At 35.7% G+C, this 27883-nt stretch overlaps 1 protein-coding gene across 4 annotated transcripts in view; it reads left to right on the top strand.

Moving 5' to 3' along the window:
- The window catches only part of RPS6KA3 (ribosomal protein S6 kinase A3), a 102181-nt gene that overhangs the window by 15701 nt on the left and 58597 nt on the right, over positions 1-27883 (top strand). Inside the window, exons 2-4 of one of the 4 annotated variants that reach the window (XM_061137244.1) lie at positions 7058-7151; positions 8068-8167; positions 13959-14015. In XM_061137244.1, coding sequence (XP_060993227.1) covers positions 13974-14015 — 42 coding nt within the window. In that variant the 5' untranslated portion in view covers positions 7058-7151; positions 8068-8167; positions 13959-13973. The remainder of the gene's footprint in view (positions 1-7057; positions 7152-8067; positions 8168-13958; positions 14016-27883) is intronic. The other 3 variants (XM_061137243.1, XM_061137246.1, XM_061137247.1) reach the window with 3 other exon arrangements.

The raw sequence follows: 27883 nt of genomic DNA on the forward strand, positions 1-27883 counted from the left end.
CAACAATTTCAAGATTCCTCCCCCATCTTAATATATGGTGCTGCAAGTCTTGCACTCACAGCAGGCAATTACTCAGTCAATTCACCATCTGGGCAATGTCCAGGCAGGTTAGAAGTAAGGTCAGAGGCCTACTCTGCTTTGTCTCTGAAGCCTAATCAAGACTATTAATTTAATTTCCCTAACAAATAGCCAAAATGAAAAATGCTAACACTACTTAGTGTTGGTGAGGATGTGGACAAACTGGCTCTCTCATATGTGGTTGATGGGACAGTAAAATGATACAGCCTTTCTGGAAAACTTTGGCCATCTCTTTAAAAACTAAACATACACTTACTATACAATCCAGCAGTCGCGTTCCTGGACATGTGTCCCAGAGAACTGAAAATGCATGTCCACACAGAAGTCTGTACATAAATGTGCACAGCAGCTTGATTTGTAACATCCAAAAGTTAAGACAGCAAATGTCCTTCAGTGGGTGGATGGTTAAACAAGCTGTGGTATGTTCCCACCATGGTGTACTGGAATACTACTAAACTAAAAGGAATGAATTATTGATACACAAGGGAATTCTTGCTGAGTGGGGAAAAGGTACATACCATATGATTCCATTTATATAACATTCTTGAAATGACAGAATTGTAGAAATGGAGACTAGATTAGTGGTTGCCAGGGTTAGGAAGAAGGGTGAGGGAGAGGTAAATGGTTATAAAGGGGCAACACGCAGGATCCTGGTGGTGAAGAACTGGTATCTTTACTTGGTGGTTAGATACAAGAATCTATACATGTGATAAAATGTGTAACATGAGTGCACAGACACACATACACACACGTGAGAACCTGTAAAACCAGTGATATCTGAGTAAGGTCTGGGCATTGTACCAGTATAAATTTCCTGGTCTTGACAGGAAGTTGTGTAAGATGTAACCACTGGGTTAAGGATATATGGGACCTCTGTATTATTTTTGCAACTTCCTGTGAATACATAATCATTTCTAATTAAAAAGTTATGGGAAAAGTTGAGAAAGCATTAGACAAAATTCAGTATCTATTATCAGTTAAAAACAGTGAAATAGAAAGGAAAGAGTGTGTCGTTAATATTATTAAAAAATAGCCTAAGACCAGTAGCCAGCGTTATGCTTGATAGACATATTAGGGGCAATCTCATCAAAAGTATGCCATTTATGTTTATGTTTAGTATGTTTTCACCTATATTTTACATTCTAGAAGAGTTTGTTAATGAAGTTAGACAAAAATCAAAGAATATTTAAAAGACAGATAAAACAGAACTATTCATAGGTGATATAATCATCTACTTAGGTAATCTAAGGAAACCACTAAAAAGGTTTGTTAAAACCAATGATAGTCTAATAAGGTGGTATTAAACAGAGTGTATATTTTTAAAATAATAGATAGTTTTCTTTGTTAGAAATGATAATGGAAAAAGATTTAATTCAAAATAGCAGTAAAAATATTAAATATATGGAAATAAGCAAAGGACCGGAACTAAATGAAAGAAAATAGTTGCATTAAAGAATAAGTTGAGAGAAAAACGATGATTCTTTAAATTACTTTCAACAGGATTTGGTGTTTGTTATTTTCTTGTTTATTTTTTTAAAAATTGAGGGTAACTTTTTCTCTGTCTTGAATGAATATTCCCAGAGTTTTATTATTTTTTTTCTAATTTGTTTAGGTTTCTTTCAGTTTGTAGCTTATCTGGGCAGTTAATATAACAATTTTAGTCAAATACTCTTATTAATGGTGTTTATGCTTAATTACATGGACAGTTTATGCTTAATACATGTAGCCTGGCGGGCTACAGTCCATGGGGTCACAAAGAGTTGGACACAACTAAGACATGCTTAATATATATACAGCTAGGATTCATTATCAAGCTGTAATTATAAACTATATTTCTCATTTTTTCATATATAAACCTTGCTACCATGCCAGGTTGTGTGTAGACGTATGATAATTTCAAATATATGTATCTGTGTAAGTATATGCACGCATAGTTAATAAGTGAGTAGTTTAGATTGTTTTTTCCTAAGTAATTTCGTTCTAAACTTGTCTAATACACTTCATGTTAAGATACAGTTGATACTGCTTGGGTGTTAAGTTCTTTTTTATTGTGTATTTGAGCAAGTCCTACGTCTTGTTTCTTTTGCAAGCTATTACTGCTGTCTTTTTGTTCATAAGGATGTTTGTTAGACTGTGTGTAAGTTTAATTATTTTAATTATTTTAATTAACAATTATGTTATCAGTAACATATTTTGGGTTCAGTTCAGCAAACATTTAAGCACCACTTGTTTTACCGATGAGGAAACAATAATTGGTAATTTTGCCAATTTATAGTAAATTTTGCTATTTGTTACAGCAAATAAAGCTTGGCCTTTGAAGCTCAGCATAAGGGTGTATCTGTCTTAGATAGGAGGGCTTCATTAATAAGCCTTCAGAAACCAGAAGAAATTATTAGACTTTTCCCTAAGACCTAAATTAGCCAAACCAAGTAATGTATTAACAAATTATCTACTACTTAGATTTTTAGCCCTAGAAATGGAAGTGGACCCATTAGGGTAAGAGGCTTATCAGAATACTCTCAAGTATTTGCATTTGTCACCCCCTTTGGCAAGATAAGCAGGAGGAAAGAGAAATTAACACTCACTGAGCAGCCAGAATGGCTAAGCACACTAAACTTTATTACAACCTCCAGCATAGCTAGTATTCAAATCTTGTAGTTTAGAAAACTGAGACTCATGTTAAGTAGCTTGCCCAAACTTACACTATAATAAAGGGCAGATCCAGGTTCTGAAACTGGATATGTCAGGCTCCAAAGCCCATGATCTTTTCTCTACACTGTGATTTCCCAGACTTACCTAATCACAGGAGTCATCTCAGGTGCCTGTTTTAAAAATGAAATACCGAGCCATGGGGCTTCTAGAACTTCTGTTTCAGTTTTGGTTTGGGATAAGGCCAGGTAATGAGTATATTATTAACAGGAATCTTAGGTGATTCTGATCATCATACATGTTTATGAAATACTGTCAACTCCATGAAATACCAAGAGGTTGGATTCAAGGTGTTAGGAAGGCAAAAGTCGCATTGGGAGTACACAGAGGAGATTAAAAAATAAGTTGACACTTGACTAGTAAAATGAGAATAGTAAGATTGGATTGTGGAAATTATAAAATTGCTTTCGGTTGCTTAATCTGCACAGAAAAACAAATGTTTCATTTATTTTCTTTTTATTAGTACTTCTCTTTCAAGTGGGGCTTCCCTGGTAGCTCAGCTTGTAAAGAATCCGCTTGCAATGCAGGAGACCCCGTTTTGATTCTTGGGTCGGGAAGATCCCCTGGAGAAGGGATAGGCTACACACTCCAGTATTCTTGCCTGGAGAATCCCCATGAACAGAGGAGCCTGGTGGGCTACAGTCCACGGGGTCACAAAGAGTCGGACACAACTGAGCGACAAAGCACAGCACTCTTTCAAGTGACAACATTTGTACATTCCATTCTTTGACATTATCCTTGTTTTACACTTGAATACAAAGCACCCTTAAAGGATACAGATAAAACTGTATTTTGGATGCAGAAAAGAAAGAAGAAACTAGAGTTAGAAATAGTGTACAGAACAGCTTTAAAAACAGAATTAGTAATGTCCTCAGGTGTAAAAAAGCGCACAAAATTTTAAATACCTTTAATCCTTAAAGTCACAGGATTATAACATTTTCAAGCTGGAAGAGCTCTTAGATATCTGTATATTTTATGCATGAAGAAACCACGAATCAGAGAGGCTGAAGGGCTTGCCTACAGTTGTGTGCTTATTCGCCTCAGTCCTGTCCGACTCTGCGACTCCGTGGGCTGTAGCGCACCAGGCATGGCTGTCCGTGGGGATTCTTCAGGCAAGAATACTGGAGTGGCTTGCCATTTCCTTCTCCAGGGGATCTTCCTGACCCAGGGATCAAACTGGGGTCTCCTGCATTGCAGGAAGATTCTTTACCAACTGAGCTATGAGGGAAGGCTGTACTTAGTGGCAGACAAAAATCCATACTGGCCAAGATTCCATGAAACTCTTATGGGTTGCAGATAAATACCAGAAAATAGTGACTTTTTAGAAATAAATTTAGTAGCAAATCATGTTTACCTTATATTCCCTACTTTATCTGATTTTATGGTTTCTTCCTTTTTAATTGCCCACTTGAGAATATGAATGTTTTTAAAGGAATCTTTTTTAGGAGTTTATGCAGTTTGAAATATAAACAGACATTTTCAGAACATGGGTTGAGGAAGAATTCTAGTCTTCTCCACCTTTTATTACAAAATTTTATAAATAGAGAAAAATGAGCACAGGTAGTTGCCTATACTTGAATTCCAACAATAATAGGGCATTTCTGTGTAGTAGTGTGAGCTTTGGATTCAGATGTGGGTTCAGTTGTCTTATCTGCAAACTTAATACCTCTGTGATCTTGGACAAGTTATTCTCAACTTTTTTCTTCTCTATATAATAACATGACTCATGGTTTATTAATGATTAATTGGGATTAAATGAGAGAATATATGTAACATAGCTAACACTGTACTTTGAACAAAATAATTGCAGAAATAATAGCTATTATTATTTCCTTGAGCCAGTAGTTACTTAGAATAATATCAATTTCTGAATGAGTAATTTATTTCCTTATTCAGTATTTTTTATCATAATCAGAAAATACTGGTACAATTCCTGCTTTTAAGAATTTTGGATTTACTTCATGGCCTGGAACATGGTTCGTCTTTATAACTTTATAGACAGTTGAACCCATATTCTTTTCACATTATAAAATTCAGTATCTACCTATTCTAATGTAAGTTATATCAAATGCTTCATCCTATTCTATTCATTATGCTAGTTTATGTTAGTGTGCTAAAATTTCCCCTTCTACTTGTTTCCATTTATTTCATGTCAGTGTTTGTGTTTTATGATTAGGTTAGTCTGTGATGAACTTTTCAGTACTGTTTTGCATTGTATTATTTTTAATGACTTGTTTGAAAAAAAACACAGGCTAATTGTAGAAATCTGAAAAAGAGAAATATGCACAAAAGGAAATAGAAGAAAAAATAGAACATCTTTACTCTTACTATGAAATACCATTAGGAAAAGATTTTTTTTTTTTTAGGAAAAGATTTAAACGTGATTGAGTAGGGATTTTAGAATCAGATTTAGGTTTGAATTTAGGCTTTGCTTATTTGCCTTAAGCAGGATATTAGACTTTTTTACTTATGCAACAAATATTTATTGAGCACCTACTGTATGCCAGCCAGGCATTTTGTTAGGGGCTGAGGATACATGTGCGTGTGTGTCAGTGCTTTCAAAGATTGACATACCCGTCTTGACTTAATTTCCTCATTTGTAAATTAGTGATAATGCCTCACAGAGTTGTTAGAAGCATCAAAGATGGACTTGCCTAGTGTGTGATAATTGCTCAGTAAATGATAGCAATTATTATTACTATATGCATTAAGTACTAATTATGTTTTTAGTCCAGATCAAATCACCTTTTTAATCAGTTTAAGGTTTTTGCTTCACATTTTATTTTTGGCCTTATTGTTGCAAACACTTGCTTTCTTTTTTCTTTGTGCTTTTTTATGCTTATCTGTTTTTGTTTGGGTTTCTCTTTAAAGCAGTAAATAATTATGTGAATTTTTAAGCTTTTTAAAAATGCAACCTAAGACCATTAAATTTTTATTATCAAGCATTTTGAACACATACCAGAGTAGAGAGAATAATAAACCAGCATATTTCCATAGCTCAGCCTCAAAGATTATTGACTCATGGCCACTCTTGTTTCATCTGTACTTCCCATCACACACACACACTACCTCTCTTCCCCTCCCTGGCTCCAGTGGATTATTTTGAAGCTAATACATCAGTTAAGACATAAATATTTACATGTATATTTCTTAAAAGATAAAGAATTTTTTAAACATTTAATTAGCATACCATCATCACTCATAAAAACATCAATAATTCTGTAATAGCATCAAATATCCTTTAAAATACTCTGTTTTAAGTAGATACTTTACAGTTCTTAGTGCAAATAGGTGTAAAATAGGAATTATTTTGGTCATCTTATTTTAAGTTTTTTATTCTTGTGGCTTGGTTTCTTTCTGCTGCCTTATGGATTCTTTTGTTTGAGGAGGTTATGAAAAATTGAAGAAAGAATTACAGAGCTGGAAAGACTTGGGTTTGAATCTTGCTTCTGCCATTCACTAACTTTGCTGAACCTTGGTTTCCTCATCTGTAAAATAGGGGTAATTATACCTGCCTCATGTGCTTAGGGTTGAATGGGATGCCTACGTAAGGTACTAGTCACAGTCTTTGCCAGTTATGATATTCTCCACTGATTTGGACTGCAATAAATAATTATAATTCTCAGTTGTTTTATGGTTTTTCAAAGCATTCCAAAGTTTATTAGCTAGTTACTAGAAGCAGTGGTTTTTAAATGTCTTTTTAGGAAAGACAGAATTTAGAATCTTAGTTTTTCCTTTCTTCCACTATCTGTTTTATTTTGAGTCCACATTAATTTATCCTAAGGTTACAAATCTTACCTCTAACTTTCTAAAGTTTTATATTGTTTATATACTTACATTATTTATTCTTCATTAGTGACCCTTTCTCCTTTATTGGGGTTAATTATTTTATTCAGTTATTTCTAGATACTAAGTTGGTGTCAATATACTTTACCAATTCTTTCCTACCTCAGTATTCTTGAATTCTTATTTTGATTCTCTTTCAATAGTCTAAGACATACCTTTGAACAGTTCATGAAAAAAGGCACTACCAGGGTGGTGAAATTTTATAAGACTTTGCAGAACTAAGAATAATTTCCTGTAACCTTTGTATGTGAAGAACTGGGACAAGGTATAAAATTCTTAGATCCTAACTTTTCCCTTTTAACTCTCTGTAAGTCATTACTTCATTGTCTTCTGGCATTTTATTGTTGCAGAGGAGAAATCTGAGGTCATTATGATTTTAGTTCCTTTGAAAATAACCTATTTTTTTCTGCTTGTATGCTTGTAGGATTATATCTTTATCCTTGACATTTAAAAACATTTGCCAGGACATGTCTTGGTGTTGATGATCTCTGTTGAACCTTCTCAGTCTCCAGTCTCAGGTATTTTTTTTTCAGAACTGGAAAGTTTTCTTATATTTTTGATTGATTAAACTGCTGGTTTTTCTTTAGGAGCATCTGTTATTCATAGATTATTTCTACGTCTGTCCTCCATAGTTTTTTAATCTTTTCTTTCATTTTTTTTTTTCATTTACTCAAGTTTGTCCTCCGTGGCATGGAATCTGTTTTCTGCAGTGTCAATCTGATACTTGCTATTCACAATGCAGATTTAATTTTGGCTACCATGTTTTCATTTCTTTATTCTTATCTCAACATACTCTTGTTTCATAAGCAGAATTCCCCTTAGGGGTACACTCCAAAAAATGAGATGGCTTCAGGCCTAAAGACTTATCTATTTTCTGAGGCCACAACCACAGGAAACCATCAGAGAGGGGAAAAAAAGCTTCTGAAAGATTCTTCTAAAACGTAATAATGTAAATATAATCAGTGGTCATTCCTACCCTAGTCTAGAAAATAGAATAGTCTTGAGTACTAGCAGACCTTTAGTTGCTAGAGGAATAGCAAAGCCCATGTAATGGCACCTTAGCTAGAAATAAATGGATTTTTCTAATTACATTGATTGTTTTTTCTCTTTATAAAATAATATAATAAATGCATATAATTTTGAAAATACAGTACAAAGAAGAAAATCCTATGACCCAGGTAACTACTGATAAGATTTTATATGTTTTCCAGTTACATGCACACATGTTGGGGGGGGGTGTGCAAAATTGGGATCATACGATTTAGTTTTGTATCCTTTTTAACTTAATATATTGCAGTCATATTTTTGCATCATTAATTTTTCTTTGAGGCCCTGATTTTAACCATTGCATAGTATTACTACATATGAATAGATGTATTATGCTTTATTTAACCAGTCCCCTGTTGGTCATTTAGATTGTTTTCTATTTTTCAGTATAATGAGTATGATGAATATCACTGTACATAGTCTTTATGCACATCTCTGATATTTCCTTAGGATAAATGAGGAGCTGATTCTTAATCCTGTCACATTGGTAAGGATTATATACATTCCTTATTAAGAATATAAAATGCTTGTTTCTTATTGTTTCAATGTGATTGCATAGAAGATTCTTTGGATTCTGAACAATTTGATGCTATCTTAACTGAAGTTTTAGAGAGGTTTCTCATGCTTCATCGTCAGCACCTTCATGGAAATCCTCTGCCATATGCTTTGGGCAGGAAAACCGCTGCTGATATCAGGGAGTTTGGAAGGCAGATATACTTGTGGAAACTTGAGGATGGTTTAAAAAAAAAGGCATGGTTCCTGTTTATATCTACAACCTGGATTTCCAGATTAGTATACTAAGGCTCTGGCCCCATTCTTTTCCTCCTCCCTTCCTGTTGTTTTAGGCTGTTCTCTATGAGGAATTCTTTTCTCCCAATGTTCATATGTATATTTCATTTCTAGGTGGTAGGATGTCATGAGATGATATGTCCTGCTAAGTTCAAGGTAGCATTATGAGTCACAAATCATTTTTGTAGTCCTAGTGTATTTGTGCAAGATGGTCTTCTGCTGGACTCAGTGCGTTTTTTAAAACTTATTTTATATTTAGTGATAGCAAACTACCAAGCAGCCTAGAAATGTGCATGGTAGTAACACACCATTACAGCAAAACAATCTGTTTAATAGGGTTGCTTAAAATTTAAAAAAAATTTTAATTAGAAAAATATTCTTGATTTTAACATTTTTAAAATTTTCCTTAAAATACTTTGCAATATTGTAGAAGTCCTGAAACCTTGGTTCAGAATTACTGATTTGAATTGTTTATCCTCTTAAGAGCAGGAAAATTATGTGATAATTTTATACCACAACATTAGAAGTTGTGTTGAAAACAATACCTGCTGAAACTGAGGCTAACAGTCTCCTTTGTCTGATTTGTTCTGGTGAGACCCATATTGTATGTTATTCTAATTTTTGACTTTTACACATTCAGACTACCAGAGTAAAGCATGATTAGCATTTCCTAACCTTTTCCAGTATTTCACATAATATTTGCATATGTACAGTCTGCCAAGCTCTGTGATTTTTTGGCTGGAAGGCATTATGGTGGGATGAGAGAGGATAAATACGTTTGCCTCGCATTTAAACTATTCTTTTTCACTCGTACTCATTCTTTAGCCACATTGTATAAAAATACATCACACATATGAATGATCTCTTCCACCCTGCTTGGCAGGAAATTGGCTGTAGTAAGTGGTGAAACAGGTATCTCAATACTCTCCTGTACTACTTCATTGCATTATGACTTTTGGAAGCTAACTGTAGAAATAGAAATATTACACAGTCAATTGAAGGCAAAGAGGGGACAGGAAGTAGCATTTACTGAGCATCTACTGTCCCTTGGTGAGTCCTTTTAATTACAACATCCCTGTGAAGTAGATGTTATATGCATCTTACAAATGAGAAAACTGAGGCTCAAAATGTTAAGTAACTTAGCCAGTTAACTACAGCAGCAAGTGACAGGACTGGAGTTTAAACCTGGTACTAGCCAGATTCAGACCACATGTTTTTTCTATTTGTTTCTTAAAATTAGAGAAATAAATTTTCTTGTTTAATTGGTATTATTTCTTGAACTTTTGAAACTATAAGTATTACAATAGTGAGTCACATTAGTGGTCCATGTAACCTAATCTCTAGTGAAGTCAAGAGTCCTTTTTCAGAAGGGAAAATTCTTAGCCACAGAGGTAATTATCCTCATTTCTAAATAGTTAGCATTTGGGTCCTTGTTTTGCTGAAGTGATACAAAAGGTTTATTGAAGTAAAGTTGCCTTTTGGGGTTGATTTTGGTAACACTACACTGGTATGTAGGATAAAATTAGCTTTTATATTTTCTTGTTTTAAAAATTAAATTGTTCAAAGTTCTAAATCTTTTGTAAACTCAGAAAGGAAGTAGATGTTTTTATCCTCCAATTAAAAATAAATAATTATATAAAAAAAGGCTGAAACAGTAGTTTGAAAAAAAGTAGAGCATAAAATACCTTTAGATTATATTTCACTTAGCTTTTTTCTTAGATTGCTTTGTTAGTATATTGTATTAATTAATTGAGTGGAAAATTCAGAAAAGAGAATGCATTGTACGATTTATGGATTACATGAAGCTGAACATAGTGAAGAAGCTGATTGACAGAATTGGAATCTAATCTATAGAGGTTGTAGCAATGAATCAGAACTGGAAAAAGATGAATAAAAAAAATTTAAGGCTCTAAGCCTAAGTATCAAATACAAGATAGAGGATAGAGGGCTTAGTTTCAGTGTAAGTGAAGAAAACAAGAATTTAACCAACAGAAAACAAGAAAGAAATAGTATGACTCAGCAGTGTGTTGTGGACATTCCAAAAATAATGCATTTGTGAACTGCATTAATATGTTTATTATGTAGAACAAGGGAGGTGATATGCCCTTTACTCTGCATTAGTTGTATCAAGGTTGCAGTGTTAATTGCACACAATTCTCTTTTCCACCATTTTAAGATGAATTGGTTGCATGCTCAGTAAAGAAAGTGGTCTCATCTTCTAAATGGAGTGTTTGAAGGAACTTGAATTATCTAGAAAAGAACAGACTTGAGGTGTTCTTTGAGTTTATAGTCACAGCCGTAGATTTACTTCTGTGACTTTGTAGGTAGAGTACAGACAAGTTATTCATCGCATGTTAGTAATCCTCTTAAAGAGAATTTGCATTTGAGGAAAGTTACTATATGAAGAAGAGCATTATCTAGCAGTCAGTGCTTTTCCTGAAATGGTATGGTGAGCTGCCCAGTGAGGTCTAGTACTTTCTTGTCCTGATAGTGTTCAAATATAGGTGAGAAGGGGATAGAAAGAATTTAAGCATATGATATGAGTATGTTTGTATATTTGGAACAGAAAACTAAGATCAAAATGACTTTTATGCAGTATTATTTTATCCTCTTGAACCTATCTTACCTTAGTAATAGTAATTGGTGTTGGTACAGCTTCTTACAGTTTATAATATATTTTCTTATTGTTGAGCTTAACAACAACCCTTTGAGTAGACAGGGCAGGTACCCCCATTTTGAACAGATATAAAGTAAATGGATCAGGAGACTCTCTGAATTGCCCCAAATCATAAAGCTTTTTAAGTGGCAGATCTAGGACTCTATCCCTGGTCTACCAATTCAGATTTAGTGCTGTTTCTCCTACACCAAAAAGTAAGTTACAAGCTGGGATTCTTACTTTGCCTTGAAAATCGCGAGGAGCTGATGATTCTCAAATTATATTCCCATGGAAAATATAAATGTAGCTCAAGTTAAACCAAGGATTCTAAAAGCCAAATAATGGGGAGCGATTGAGTAGATCTGTGTTAATAGGAGGAGAGTACTATGCACAATTAGTGAGAAAATCTACTTTGGGCTCCTAGATTAATGATGATACCATTCACTGAGACAGTGAATGCAGAAGTAGCAAATTGGTGGGCCACAGTGGTAGTGATTGAGTTTTGACAATAATTAAAATAGCTAACTTTGATTGTTTACTGACAGGTCTCATATCATTATCTTATTTAGTCTTCACAGCTCTCTGAAGATAAGACTTTTAATCTCCACTTTCCATATGAAGAAAGAGCTTAGATAGTTTAAATAACTTGTCCAAGACTTCATAATCAGTGTAAGAGCAGGACTTTGAAGCTAGGTGTCTGACTCCAAAACCAGTGTTCTTAAGAGCTCTTTTAAGATTTTTCTGGGATATTTGGATAAAAATGATCAGTGTTTGGTTGAACAAATGGTTGTGTCTTTTAAGAGAAAGATGTATCCTGGTGTTATTTGAGTCCTTACCATAGGAGTGGACAATACATAGCCTCTGAAAGTATCTTCGGAAAATAAAGATTTTATACCTGCTTCCTCCTTTTCTGTATTTTGGCACCATTTCTGTATTTTGGCTTTGTAATCTTGTGTGGGCATTTCCTTACCCTGGAACATACTCTATGAGTGTTTGAAAATGGAAGTTGCCCTTTTTATGGGTCAGTAAACCTATGAGATACTGTAGGATGAATCTTTAGGATGAGGGTTTTCATCTCCAGTTTGGTGCCTAAAACATAGCATGAATGAAATGAAATGGATGGATGAATGGATGGATGAATAAATAGAGATAGAGAGAGTGCAGAGAGGAGTTCAAATTCAGAGTAGATGTCTCTTGTGGGTTGTGGGGTAGTGGATGGCTACCTTTTATTTCCTAGTTGATAATTCTCTAAAGATGGTTAGCTTAGATCCTTGTACTTTGTTGAATTAACAAGTGGCCAGGGGCATTACTCCTTTCTCCAGTGAGGGAGCTAGAGAAGACATTACGTATACCTGACTTTTGCTTTTGTTTTTAATTACTCAAATAATACATATTCATTGTAGACATTGTAGACACATTAGAAAATCCAGATAAGCAAGACAATTTAAATTGTCTAAAATTCTACCACTCAGAGATAGTCACTGTTAACATTTTGGTGTATATCCTTCCAGAGTTTTTCCCATACAAATATATACATTAAAACATGTATATATTTATTTACAATGGGATCATTACAATCCATACTGTTTTGTAAACTGCTTTTTCACTTATTACATGTGACTGTCTTTCCATGTCAATAAACTTACATCTTTATCATCATTTTTAGTGACTGCATAGTATTCCATTATATGGATGTACCATATTATATTTAACTAGTTCTCTATTGTTAGGAATTTAGGTTTCCAATTTGGAGTTCTTTTTGGAAAAAGTTATGGTGAGCATTCTTATATGTACATCTTTGCACACTTGTCCATTTTTTAAAAAAGTCGAAATGATGAGACATTTCAAAGTTTTATGTGTCTTTTTTGTTTTTTAAATACAGGCTTATATTGCCTTCTTGAAAGGTTGTGCTGATTTACACTGTCTACAGCAGTATATCCAGAGTGTTCTTATCCCCATACCTCTATTAGCACTGGGTGTTATTTTTTTCTGTAAATCATTACCAATTTGAAAGGCAAAAGTATCTTTCAGTTAAATGCATTTCTTTGATTAGTGCTAAGGCTGAACTGTTTTTTCCCTTATTGCTCATTTCTGTTGAAGTTCAGTGCTTTTTCTTACAGGTTTATAAAACGAAGTTCTTAATGTATTGAGGATACCAACCCTTTGTCATATGTTGCTTTTATTTTATTTTTTTGTAATCAATTTGTCTTTATCTTTTTTATGTCTGACAGAGACATTTTAAACTTTTATGGATTCAGATGTCATTTTTTTCCTTTATGATTTCTACCCTTCTTACCTCATAAGTAGTACTCACCTGTGTTTTCTTCTAATGCTTATATAATTTTACTTTTTGACACTTAAACGTTTAATCCATCTGGAATCTCTATTGATGTAGAGATTTAGCTTAATTTCCCCCCCCAATAATTAATCATTTGCCCTGATTATCAATGGAGTTGGAATTTAGAATGTGTTTTGCCATAGAAAGTATTGTAAACAATGTTTGGTGAGGTTTAAATAAGACCATTGTAATGCATTTAACTCTTAAAATAAACTCAAGGGCTTGCCAGGGATTACCTGGAAAGGTAACCATCAGTTATTACATCATTTCCATGGAAAAATATTTTTATAATATTAAACATCAGTTTACACATTAACTTTTGAAGCACAACCTGTTGCAAATTGGCAACTTCATACTTAAATGGTGGTTCTTACTTCATTAGAACCCTTTAGGAGTGAAAATATTCCTGTATGATTTTGTTTTGTCTGCCTTCGTTTGACTTGAACTGATATGAAATCTGTTTTGGTAACTTTCTACTTGCTATGCTTTTCACAGAATGGACAGCAAATTATGGATGAACCTATGGGAGAGGAAGAGATTAATCCACAAACTGTAAGTAAAATATTGTATCATAGGGATAAAGATAAATCAGATACCATAAAATTTAAACATTCTTATTTTTAAACTGGGCAAAGTAATGATTTTACAGTGTTGGAAACTTATTGATGCTTTCACATTAACTTTACCAAAATACATTCTTGAATATGCCAGTGGTATTTTTTTTAAAAACTGTTTGACAAGCCTGATTTTAAGACAGATTATAAAGACAGACTTTATATTGTTGAAAGTATTTCGTTAGTAACTTAAAGCTTGCTTAAAAAAAAAACCTAATCATAGATTTATTGATGAAATAAATTAATGGTCATGCTTTTTAGAGATGATTAATGTTGAAAATGATTGTTCACCGTTTCCTCATCTTGCTTTTTTAATTCAGTCCTGAATCCCAGCACCTAGACCAATGCCTGGCACATAATAGGCACTCTTTAAATATTAAAGAAACAATAAATTGTCTCCTCATACAAGATAACCATTGCTAGCAGCTTAGTTATTATCATCATTTTGTTCTGTATATAAGACAATTATTATTATTGTTTTACATTATTTATGATTATTCCTTGTTTTACATCAATATATCCGACATCCAGTACCCAGTAGATATTCCATCAGTGCTTGTTAACTAAAGGAACGTATGGATTAAGTCTTGGCTAACATGCAAAACCTAGTGCCTGAGGCTGCCTTCATATTTGGTCTAGATTTCTGCACCTTCCAGATTATTTGGGTCATTTTACTTCATTGGTCTATAGTATATCTTTATTAACATGTAAGTAAATATAAAAGCAGTTAGTATTAATATTGATTTTTCTGCCATCAGCCACCTTGTTTTTCTTGCTACAACAATTCCTTTGGAAGGAAAACCTTCAAATTTTTTATTTTCTGTAGTATAAAATCAAATCATTTTCCATTATGATATTCTATATACATGGCTCATACTTTCCCTCTGAGTACTCCCAGCATTAGTGACATTTACATCTGAAAGAAGATTGCATTCTAGAGATAGATAGGTTGAAAAAGTGCAGGTTGAAAAAGTGCAGGACTAAGAAACTACCAGCAATGTGGGTTAAGTTGTTGAGATCATTCCCCATTACAGGAATCGGGTATAAGATGAAAGCCTAATATTTAATATTTCTTTAATGATATTAAATCCAAAAGACTGTCAAATATTTCTTAGCCTTCTACTTTTAAATTGTATTTTTGCCTTTAATGTACAATTGCATGTTTTTGTCAGTTACTGTTAAATAGTGAAAGTTGAGATGTTGTGGTAGTTATTTTATACGTAATGAATTACCCCTAAACTTAGTAGCTTAAGCCAACATACATTCATTAACTCACAGTTCCTGTGGGCCAGGAATATGGGCATGGCTTAACTGGGTCCTTTTGTTCAGAGTCTCCCATGGACTAGTCACGGAGTTTGCTAGGGCTAAAGTCTCATTTGAACCTTGGCTGGAGAAGGGTCTGCTTCCAAGCTCACATGTTTGTTGGCCCTGATTCCTGGCCCCTAGAAAGTGTGAGATAGTAGCTATGTATGGGACTCCTTGACTGGTAGACTTTCTTGTAGGTTGATTGACCCCTTTTTGAACCCCCCTTTCTATGGGCTGGAATGCAGAGTATGATGATTAGCCAGTTTTGGCCACAACAAAACTATAGAATGGATATAGAATAACAAGAAAGAAGAAACTTGGATCCTTAAGACTTAAGGACCTAGTGACACTTCTTCACTCTAACCTAGCCTTGTACCTGTGGAATGCTCCGTGAGAGAAAAATAAGCACTTCTCTTGTTTGAGCCTTTGCATTTGGCGGTCTTTTTGTTAGAGCAGCTGAGTCTGTACTCTGACTATATCTTGTCATTCATTGGAGAAGGCAATGGCAACCCACTCCAGTACTCTTGCCTGGAAAATCCCATGGACAGAGGAGCCTGGTAGGCTGCAGTCCATGGGGTCAGTAAGAGTCAGACTCGACTGATCGACTTCACTTTCACTTTTCACTTTCATGCATTGGAGAAGGAAATGGCAGCCCACTCCAGTGTTCTTGCCTGGAGAATCCCAGGGACGGGGGAGCCTGGTGGGCTGCTGTCTTTGGGGTCGCATAGAGTTGGACACGACTAAAGCGACTTAGCAGCAGCAGCAGCAGTCATTCATTAATGAAGTATTTAATGAAGGTCTATTTGGTGTCAAGGACTCTGCTAACTTATTAGAGACACAAAAACACATAAGGGAAACTTGTAGTTTTAAAATGGCAAAATAAAGCTGTTTTTGTCCTCTTCTCTGAGATATTATCACCCTAAACAACAAGGAGAATAAAAAACACAAAAGTGGTCTTTGAAATTAGAAGACTTCTGTTATTTGAACCACAATATATAAATATGAAAAGCAGGTAAAAGCTCATAAAAAGATGGAGTTGTAGGACCTTCATTCTGGTAAGTAGTAGATCAGTGGGAAGGAAACCTTGTTTAGGGCCCCAGAGCCCCAGAAGAGCTCAAGAATGAGGTCATCTAGTACTATGGAAAGTGGAGGTATGGCCCAGGCTGAAAATAGCGATTGGTTGAATGTCGACATAAAAAGCCTTCACTCTATCCCCTCTCCTACCCCTGGAAGAGACAGAAAGTATTTCGTAAATAAAAATTAACCGGAGAGGCTCCAGACATAGTAGTAAGTGGGATGAGACACTGGGCTGGAAACAGGGAGATCAAGTGAAAGGCTACTCCTCAGTGGTACTGTGATTCCCCTACCCCTACGCATTTCACCAGCCAGGACCATATCCTCCATACAGGAGAGTGGAGTCATCTTTCCTGAGGAAACAAGGATCCCTGATAAAAGAGCTTCAGATAACTGCCATTTGGGAGATCTTCATTGTAAAGGCTGACTGCTTGGCCAGATAACCTACAAGAAAGCCTACCAGTTGACAAGCTCCAGAATATCTGGTCCACTTCTTAGTGCCTCACTCTTAAATATGAGTTAAAAGCCAAATATCACCAGACACTTGAGAAAGGCTTCCAACATGAAAGAATAAGTTCTTAAGGGAAAAAGACAATGCAGGAAAAAGAAAAATTAATATCCTTTGAATGCTAAGAGGTGAAGTTGATTTTCTAAAACAGAAGTAGAATGCTATTTTTTTAGTTAGAAAAAGAAGCTCTTAGAAATTAAAATGTGATAATAATATTTTATATTTCAGTAGAATATTTAGAAGCTAAAGTTGAGGAAACTTCATAAAATAGAACAAGACAAAGAGAAAATAGGAGAGAAAATGAAAGAGAAGCAGTCTAACATTTACCTAATAGGAATTCCAGAAAGAGACAGTGGGGAAATGGAGAGGAAGAAATTAGGAAAGAAGTAGCATGAGATACATATTTTTCCCTATATCTTAATATCTTTGAAGTCAGAATGTTTTTTATGATTGAAGATGTGACACATTTTAATTGGCCTCACTTTCTCTTTCTTAATGTTATAGTGATAATCATGCTGTTAGATTAGGTAGAATACTAAAATACCAGAAAAAGTTTTTTTCCCTCAACATGAGGACCGTGAGTCTCTGGATTAAAATGGCTTACTGAAAGCCTGTTAATAATAATTAAAATAAGCCAGAAAGACCACCCTACTCTAAAGAAGGGTCCTTATAAAATATCAAAACACCAGGGATAAAGAGAAGTTTTGCTGTGGGCTAAATGTGTTTCCTCAAAATTCATATGTTGAAGCCAATGTGATGATATTTAGAGATGGGGCCTTTGGGAGGTGGTTAGGTCACAAGGGCAGAGCCCTCGTGAATGGGATTAGGACCCTTATAAAATACACCCTAGAGAGCTCTCTCACCCCTTCTGCTATGTAACGAGAAGACGCAGCAAAAAGATGGCTATCAATGAATCAGGAAACAGGTCCTTACCAGACACCATATCTGCTGGCAACTTGAGCTTGGACTTCCTGGTGTATAGTACTGTGAGAAATAAATTTCTGTTGTTTATTATAAGCAGCCCACTGTATGGTATTCTGTTAGAGTGGCCCAAACAGACTAAGATAAGCTTTTAGAGATTTTTTTTTATACCATATATGAAGGAGTGGGTATAAGAACAGTATCAGACATTTCAGCATTGAAAGTTGAAAATCAAGGAGCAATGCCTTTGAAATGCTTAGTAAAAATTATTTTCAAGGAAGATATTTTCAGACATGTACCTTTTCTTTGGAAGTTCCTAGAAAATGGGCTCTGCCAACAGTAGAAGATTGTTAACTAAAGGAAAGAGATTCAGGCAACAAAAGACCCAACATTTACAAAAGCACAATGAAGAAAGTTCCTTCCCATTATGATGAATAAAGGATGCTTCAGAAGATTAGTTCATTCACTCCACTTAGACAGTCCTCAGTACAGATTGAAGCAGACAGATGATTCCAGGAGGGCTATCTTCAGGGGAGAAGATGTTAGAAGTTATAAATTATCCAATAGGTTTGAGTACTGAAAATTCACTTGAGACACAAAGAGAAGAATTTGAGATAGGTACAAAGAAAAGAAAGCAAGTTCTAAAGCAAAAAAACTATAAACTTAAAAAAAATGTGTACGAGAAATATAACTAGGGTATATTCCTTCAAGTAGTGAACAGTGTTTACATAGTCATAATATTTATAAAGACTAAATATTGATTTAACCAAAGCTTGTGTTATGAGTTGTCATCTATAATAGGATGTCTAAAGGTAATAACTGAAATTGGCGAGTCAGAAGAAAATAGTATAAGGTTATTAGCTATCATATAAATAACAGAGGGAACAATGAATAGAGCTGAAAGGGTATCGAAAACACTAGGTACTGCTACTTTTTGGTTATATAAGCCTTGCATCATTATTTGACCCTTTAACCTTCACTCAGACCTTCTTGACTTATGGACCTGCCCCTGTGATTTCTCTTAAACATGTCCCTTGATTTCTGTTTGTGGGAGAGTTGTTTCATTGTGGTTGAATTTTTTTTTTTTTTTTTTTTTTACTTCTTCACACCTCATCTCTTCCTGTTTTCCTTTTGTTCTTTTTGCTGCAGTCTTCCTCCTTCCCATATCTTAGATCCACCTTTCTTCCATCTTCTAGAATTTATTTCTGTTTTCCTTTCTTCTGGCTTTCTGAAGGCTCAACCCTTTCAGGTCTATATGTACTTGAAGTACAATTATTTCTTTCACGTTTCTAATAAAATATTAGAAAATTTATCTAATTAAATTGATCCATACCAGAATAAACAGATACTTATCACCTTCCTCCATCTCCTTCCCCCAGGAATGTTTGCATGTTCAGTTCAGTCACTCAGTCGTGTCCAACTCTCTGTGACCTCCATGGACTGCAGCACGCCAGGCTTCCCTGTCTATCACCAACTCCCAGAGCTTGCTCAAACTCATGTCCATCGAGTCAGCGATACCATCCAACCATCTCATCCTCTGTCATCCCCTTCTCCTCCTGCCTTCTTTCCCAGCATCAGGGTCTTTTCCAGTGAGTCAGTTGTTCGCATCAGGTGGCCAAAGTACTGAAGTTTCAGCTTCAGCATCAGTCCTTCCAATGAATATTCAGGACTGATTTTCTTTAGGATTGACTGCTTTGATCTCCTTGCTGTCCAAGGGACTCTCCAGAGTCTTCTCCAACACCACAGTTCAAAAGCATCAATTCTTCGGTGCTCAGCTTTCTTTATAGTCCAACTCTCACATCCATCCATGACTACTGGGAAAACCATAGCTTTGACAAGACAGATCTTTGTCAGCAAAGTAATGTCTCTACTTTTTAATAAGCCGTCTAGGTTGGTCATAGCTTTTCTTCCAAGGAGCAAGCGCCTTTTAATTTCATGGCTGCCCTCACCATCTGCAATAAAGTCTGTCACTGTTTCCATTGTTTACCATCCATTTGCCATGAAGTGAGGGGACTGGATGCCATGATGTTAGTTTTCTGAATGTTGAGCTTTAAGCCAGCTTTTTCACTCTCCTCTTTCACTTTCATCAAGAGGCTCTTTAGTTCTTCACTTTCTGCCATAAGGGTGGTATCATCTGCATATCTGAGGTTATTGATATTTCTCCCGGCAGTCTTGATTTCATCTTGTGCTTCATCCAGCCCAGCATTTCTCATGATGTACTCTGCATATAAGTTAAATAAGCAGGATGACAATATACAGCCTTGATGTATTCCTTTCCCAATTCAGAACCAGTCTGTTGTTCCATCTCTAGTTCTAACTGTTGCTTCTTGACCTGCATCCAGATTTCTCAGGAGGCAGGTAAGATGGTCACAGGCAAAGGCTTTGACATAGTCAATAAAGCAGAAGTAGATGTTTTTCTGGAATTCTGTTGCTTTTTCGATGATCCAGCAGATGTTGGCAATTTGATCTCTGGTACCTCTGCCTTTTTCCCATGTTTAATAGCCATCTTTGCATGTTAATTCATATTTATGTATAATTAGTTGAATTTATCACCAGTTAACTTGCTCCAGCCAGTGTATTTTGTTCTTCTCCCTTACCTTTTAGAGAGACTTTATTTTTATCCTTTATTCTGCTAAGGCTGGGAGAGAGAGATTGCCTTCATAGTAGGTAAGTTACTGTATAGCTCCTCAAGCAAGGATACCTTCCTGGACTCCAGGATTTTCTGTCTTTTCTCATCTGGTCAGAGGACTCCATGCTCTGATAATCCATGCTGAGGAAATAGGGAGTTTGAGCTGTTTAAGTCTCCATAATCATCCAGGAATCTTTAAAGCAGTTTCTTGTTTAGTGGGAAAATAACTCTCTTAATGGCTCTTACAGTGGCAGGCAAAGGTTCTTCTGAGGTTTGAGAATTAAAGGAGATAAATAAATACCTAGCACAAAGGAAGAGCCCGATAAGTGTTAATTTTCCTGTCCTCTTCCTCCCAGAGACTGATCCTGCTCTCTCAGACTGTTAACCAGGGATAAAGTATGCCTCTTAGAAACAAGGGTGGTATCCAGGAATTTTGTGGCTGACAGTAGACTTGGCTTCAGACAAAACTGAGAAATGACTTTTTCTTAATTTGGCCCTTTGGCCCTTCTATTCCTTGTATTGTTTATTTCTAATGGCCATGCATATGTGAATTGCTCATAATGTTAACTTTGTATTATATTATTACAGTTCTAAATACTATATATCAACTCAGTCTTTGTAGCTCTTATATCAGAGTCACATGCATGATTGTCAAGAATTGGAAAAAGCTTGTTAAAAGTAGTAGTGGTAAAAATGGTTTTAAAAGATACAATGGAGATGGGTCATAGATGACCTTAGATGCCAAGTTAAAGAGCAACACCCTGTGAAGGTACACAGGCAGTGTCCCATTCTTTTCAAATCTCCTGATGGGACTTTAGTAATAGTTTTTTCCAACTTCTACACATGCCTAAGGCAGCAGTGATGTGTTTGATGGCCTTCACAGCATTCAGGGAATTTCACCAGTTCCCAGTTTTCTGTTGATTTCCTCCATGTCCTTGAAGGTTCCCTCAAACTCTCTTAAAACTTTTGTTTGAACATTCAGAAATGACACTCATAGCCATAAGTCCAGCACACACTTGTGTAGCTTTTGAAGTTATGGGTTGAATACAGACTACAGAAAGAGAAGCCCTAGAAGAGTAGACAATAGTCAGTGAAGAACCCACTCAACACAGGAAAGTACAATAGAGTGCTCATTGGCAGTGAGCATTTGTGGAGTGATACATTAATGACACTTACTGACTGATTGTGTAGAGTATTGTCTGCGGTTCTAACTGTCATAGGCTGAGAGTATATTTTAGCACTTAGAGCATGGGGAAAATATGCTCTAGTAGATTTAAGTATATGACACTTAGAAAAATATTTCTGGGATTAAGTAGCATTATAATTAGCACTGCATGGTGGCATTAAATGGAGTATATGTATAATAGACAAAATTTCCAAGCATGTAAGATTTCCTATACTACATTTTTCGCCCTCTTTCAGGGCTATTTTTAATTTCTAGTGTCCCTTCTCTCCTCCCCTAAGAGCTTTTAAAAATCATACACGCACACTCCCTTTCAAAAACAAGATCATAACTTGCCTAACTCATATGATCCCTCTGATCCAAATTTGCTTCTCCTCTGCTGTGGTCTGCTTATCACAATACTCATTTTCTCAGAGGTTGAGTGATCTAAACCATAATTGGAAAGAAAGAATATTCATTTGATTAAGTTCTTTTGAAATGTGAGTGGTTTATTTAGTCAACCTGAAATACTGGTGTATTGAAAGTTGTAACCTCTGTACTTGAGTGGATCTCTTAATTTACCCATTTTAGACAAAAATGACTAAGTGAAAAGAACTCCAGGCTAAGTAGGAAAAAGTGAATAAGGAGACCAGCAATACCACCTAGGGTGTATTGCTGCTTACTGCAAGATGCCAGTCTGGCACTCAGTGGTGCTGCCCCCTTGCTCTTATATCATGCTCAGGGGAGATGTTGTGAGTGGAATATAGTGTGCTTTCCATTGAGACAGGGCCTTAGAAGCAACCCCTCTCCATGTTCTAGGAAGCCACTACCATTTGGTTCAGGTTGATGGTCATGAAACTTATTTCCCATCTCTGATTTAAAACCTTACAATCTTAGTATTTTATAACAGTTTTTATTGATGGATGTGTGCTACAGAATACTTCCCCTATACTTAAATGGAAGTCCTTAAATATTAACCTAATTAGTATCTGAAAATTTGATTTCATACAAAAAAAAAAACAAACCCTGTATCTGAAGGAATTGGTTAAGAATATGTTAAGTTTTTATTATAGCAGTAGATTTTTCTCCAGCAGAGTTTAGCTGTCATAGAGTCATGAAGTTGGTTGATAATTGACCAGAGTTCAGGTTTTGCCAGACAAATAGAATGTGTGGTGTAGAGAAAGTGGTCAGAAACTCTGCTGTGGACTCTCTACTGAGCTGTATTCCTTCAGGGTCTTTTCAAAAGGTTTAGCACCTCCTGGTGTCTGGCCTACGTCAGCCACTGGCCATACATACACACGCTCCTTCCCCAGATATAATTGCCTGGCTGGGCTCCTACCAACATCACGGCCATTCCCACTTTTGAACTTGGGCAGCGGGTTCCTTAACTTCTCTCTAACCCTTTGTTTCTTCATCTGTAGTGTGGATAACTACTTATTCTCATTGTGGTGAGAATTAACTGAAATAATTTCATGTAAAACATGGTTCTTAGCATATAGTAGTATCTTAAATGATATTGTTAGAATTATACTTGAAAAAATGTATTCATAAATGAGAATTCAAATTAAGGAATTGAGAATTCAGTGAACGAAACTGGAAAAAGAACTACACAGTAAACCTATAAAAAGCAAGAGAAGAATTTAAATTCCAAAATTGGTGAATTAGAAAACAGGAAAAATAAGAAACAAAAGGAAATGCACAACATTAGGAAAGCAAAACAGAATATAACCACAGATAGGAAGGAGATTAAAACATTATAACAACTGAAATATTTACAGATGAAATATTATAATGTCTGGGATTTACTTCAAAATAATTAGTTATGAGAGTGAGGGGAAGTAAGTATTTCAAGGAAAATTGGCCATGAGTTGATAATTGTTATAGTTGAGTGCTGGATTCATGAGGGTTTGTTATACTATTCTATTATGTAAACTTGAAGTTTTCCTTAAATTCGATTAAAAAAACATAATAGTGTACTAACTATGGGCTTCCCTGGTGACTCAGTAAAGAATCTGCCTGCAGTGCAGGAGACCCGGGTTTGATCCCTGGTTCAGGAAGATCCCCTGAAGAAGAGAATGGCAATCCACTCCAGTATTCTTGCCAGGGAAATCCCATGGACAGAGGAGCCTGGTGAGCTACAGTGCAGGGGGTCACAAAGAGTTGGACACGAATGAGTGACTGACACTTTTTTCACTTTCATACGAAGTATATCTCTATGCTAATATGAAAGTCTTGCTGAAATATGTGGTTTTTAAAATACGGAAAAACTATGACTTTACCAATAGGAAGGGAGAACTTTTAAGTTATTAAATATGTACTGCCATTGTCCTAAAACATAGGAAAATTTGTATCGCCTTCTAGTCTGTTTTATAAAGTTAGCATAGCCCTGAAAATGAAAGAACACAGAAAAGGAAATTGTGCCAATTTAATTTATGAATACAGATGCAAAAGTCCTTTTAAAAATTTACAAATCAAATACAGATTTATGGTAAAGCAATGGAATTTTCCCAGAAATGCAAGCATATTAGGACATCTGTTGATCTAAGTTATCAAATCAGTGAGTCAAAGGAGAAAAACTAAGTTTATTATATTAATAGATAATAAAAAGACATTTTACAAAATTGAATATTCATTCTTCTTTTAGTAAAGAGGAAATAGTCTCATATTAACATGATTAAATCATGTCTAAACCCAAATATTGATCACCATATTTGAACGATTTTCTGAGTATATTCCCAAGTTAGGATCAAGGTAGCATTTATTAGTGTTTGCTTTATGCTCCATAGACTATGAGAAATTTGAGTTTTAGTCTGGAATTCGAAGCCATTGAAGCATGTGAGATAGGGGTACAACCTAGCCTGATTTCTGTTTTTAAATTATTCTGGCTGCTCTGAAGAAAAAGGATTGTATAGGAGAAATTTGGAAAAAGGAAAATCAGTTAGATGGTGCTAGATGATAATGGCTTGTACTGACAATGTCAGAGGAAATAGAAATAGACAGATTTGAGGTGTATTTCAGAGATAAAATATATAGAATTTATTGATGGATTAAATATGAAGGGAAGGAAATTAGATTAGAAAGGAAAAAGCCAAAATGGACTTATAGATTTTGGGGATCAGTATTGATGCTGCTGCATAAAATGAGGCAGTTTCGCTTTTATTACACTGGAAATCAAATGCAGACTTCTTGATAGTCTGTAAAACCCTGCTTGATGTGGCCTGAACCTACCTCCTGATTTCCTTCACTTTCCTTGGTGTTCACACATTCTAGCCACCAAGGTCTTCCCTTTGTGTGTTGAGTTCATTGAGCTGATTTCCTAATTTCAGGGCTTTTGCATTTGCTGCTCATTCTGTTGGAAGACTCGAGACCATGAGTCAGCAAACTGTCTATGAAGGGCTGGGTAGTGAGTATTTTAGGCTTTGTGAGCCATGTGGGCTTTATGGCAACCACCCACATCAGTGGTAGCCATCATGTAGGGCAAAACCAGCAGGAGCTGTTAGGTAAATGGCAATGGGCATGACCAGATTTAGCCCTTGACTGGCCCTGCTTGACTGTAGTTTACCCTTGCCTGAGGTCTTGGTATGGTTCTCTCGTTATTATTTAGGTTCTTCCTGGAGGACAACTTGCCAAATAAGTTAGGATCAAGAAACTTTAAAATGCTGTATACTCCACCTTTAGAAGGTGCCATCCCTGGTGGCTCAATCGGTAAAGAATTTGCCCACAACACAGGATCCCCAGGTTCTATCCCTGGGTGGGGAAGATCCCCTGGAGGAGGAAATGGCAACCCACTCCAGTATTCTTGCCTGGAGGATCCCATGGACAGAGGAGCCTGGTGGGCTACAGTCCATAGGATTTCAAAGATTCAGACATGACTGAAGCAACTTAGCATGCACTACCTCTAGAAATACAGTGCCATTTCTAGAAATTATTTCTAATAAACTGTGAATGTATACAAAACATGGAGACATTCCAGTGATATAGATCAAATACCCAGCACCCCAGGGAATTTATATAGTAGAATCCTCTGCAGTCATTAATGATATATTGAGGCTGATTTAATAATAGAAAACAAGGGTCAGCAAACTATACCTGAGACCTGCCCCCTATTTTTGTTAATGAAGTTTTATTGGAACACAACCTCACCCATCCTTCTTCCTGCTACAATGGTGGTATTGACACCAGTATGCCTTGCAAAGCCGTATTTTCTGACCCTCTACAGAAAAAAAATGATAATATTCTATAGTATGGTTCAAGTGTGTACATGTATATATTCAGGAAAAAACTAGAAAGCATCGAAATAGTGAATTTTTTCCCCTCTTTTGTTTTTCTCCTTTTTGTTTATCTTTATTATTTAAGCTTTCTATCCTGGACATGCATAATTTTTATAATGAAAGTTACTTAAATAGTAAGGTGAATGATAAAACCAGTAAGACACAAAAATGAAAAACTAGCTGAAAATTTTAAAAGATAAATTTAAAGATAGTTAAAAGTTAGAGGCAGGAGAATATCAACAATAGTATCTAGTTTCATGGGCACAACCACACAAGTAGTGTCCATTTCAGACTTCAGTATATGATACTTAATTGGGCAGCCATTATTTGAGTTTCTCCTATGTGCTGTTTGGAGAGGGAAATGGCAACCCACTCCAGTGTTCTAGCCTGGAGAATCCCAGGGATGGGGGAGCCTGGTGGGCTGCCGTCTATGGGGTCGCACAGAGTCGGACACAACTGAAGTGACTTAGCAGCAGTAGCAGTATGTGCTGTTTGCTATAAAGATACAAGCAAGTATGGTGCCTGTTCCAAAGATTAATCTGGTAGGGACAATGGCATATGCTTAAACACTAATAAATGCCATAAACAATGTCCTGAAGGACTTTAAGAGTTTTTGTTCTGGTTAGGAGATAACTTAACACCCAAGTAAAACAATTGTTCAGTGATATATATTGAGCTACTCTTTTTACTTTGTTTATGGTGCCTTTTGATGTAAAGGAGTTTTTAAATTTTATAGCCAAATCTATATCAATGTTTTCCTTTATGCTTGCATTTTCTAAACAGGTAGCCAAATACCACCACATCTCCTTCAGAGGTAAAGCATCCCATTCTTTCCTGTCGCTATGTTTATCTTTTATACAGCAGTACCATGCTGTTTTAATTAAGGTATCATTTCAACTGAGGGAGACTTAGTTCAGATTTTGGTATCTGAAATATTGCTTTATATTTTAGGGATAATATTAAAAAGCATAACTCGCAGTAAAATGTGAATTAACCTGAGCATCACTAGTCAGTAAAGCCAATTTAGACCAACCCTTTAAATTCCAAAAAGGTTATTTGGTTGCTTCTGTTCTTAAATGTTACAAGAGTAAAGTTGGTGACTGCTCTGTACGGGAGCACTCCTGTTTTGTTCTGTGCACCTCAGTTGGTTGTCTAGTAACCGTGACGTTTGCCTCTTCTTGACTGTCTTAAGAAGCACCTCATGTTGAGAGACTGGTGCAGTGCTGGGTGATTGTCCTGGCCTTGCTGCCCTTTTGCAGTATTGTAAGGAGCCTTAAGTAATTGATTTTGGGAGATGGGAGGGTTTATGTTCTGATGGAAGACTTTTTAAGTGCTTTCCTTGCTGAAAAACAAAGATACGCATTTTTAACCAAGAGACATGCAGTTTCCCAGGCAGAGTTGAAAATTTTATCTTGGCAATTTGTTTGAGTCCCAGGTGATTCTAATGTGTTTGGTTACATAGGATAATTTTTCAAATCGAGTAATTTTTTTTTCTTCAACTATATTAGGTCATTTATAGAACACGGCCATAAAAATTTGATCTAGCAGAAAGAGCTGTGGCCTTTCACATGGTATCTGTAACACCTAATAGGCCCCCTAATATTTGCCCAATTAGGACAGCAGCACTGAGCTCTCATGGTAGGTAGCTCTGTCATCAAATATGTGCCAGCCTCCACCGTAGTTCCTTCATGCTTGGAGTAAACCTGCTGATTTCTAGATGCTCTTCAGTTCTTGAAAATTCAGTGATTTTTATGAAATTTGTACAGGGTATGTAGATTAACATTTGAGGTTTTTATTGGTTCCACATAGATTGTGTACGTTAAATAGAGTATCTTCCCACAGATCTTGATGCTTCTATCGTTTGGTTTTGTTTAAATGGCACTGTCTCAGTGATCATGTCTGAATATTGGCATACTTTAAAAAATATTTCTCAAAG

Source organism: Dama dama, chromosome X (assembly GCF_033118175.1).
Source record: "Dama dama isolate Ldn47 chromosome X, ASM3311817v1, whole genome shotgun sequence".
In the NCBI taxonomy this organism is placed as follows: Eukaryota; Metazoa; Chordata; class Mammalia; order Artiodactyla; family Cervidae; genus Dama; species Dama dama.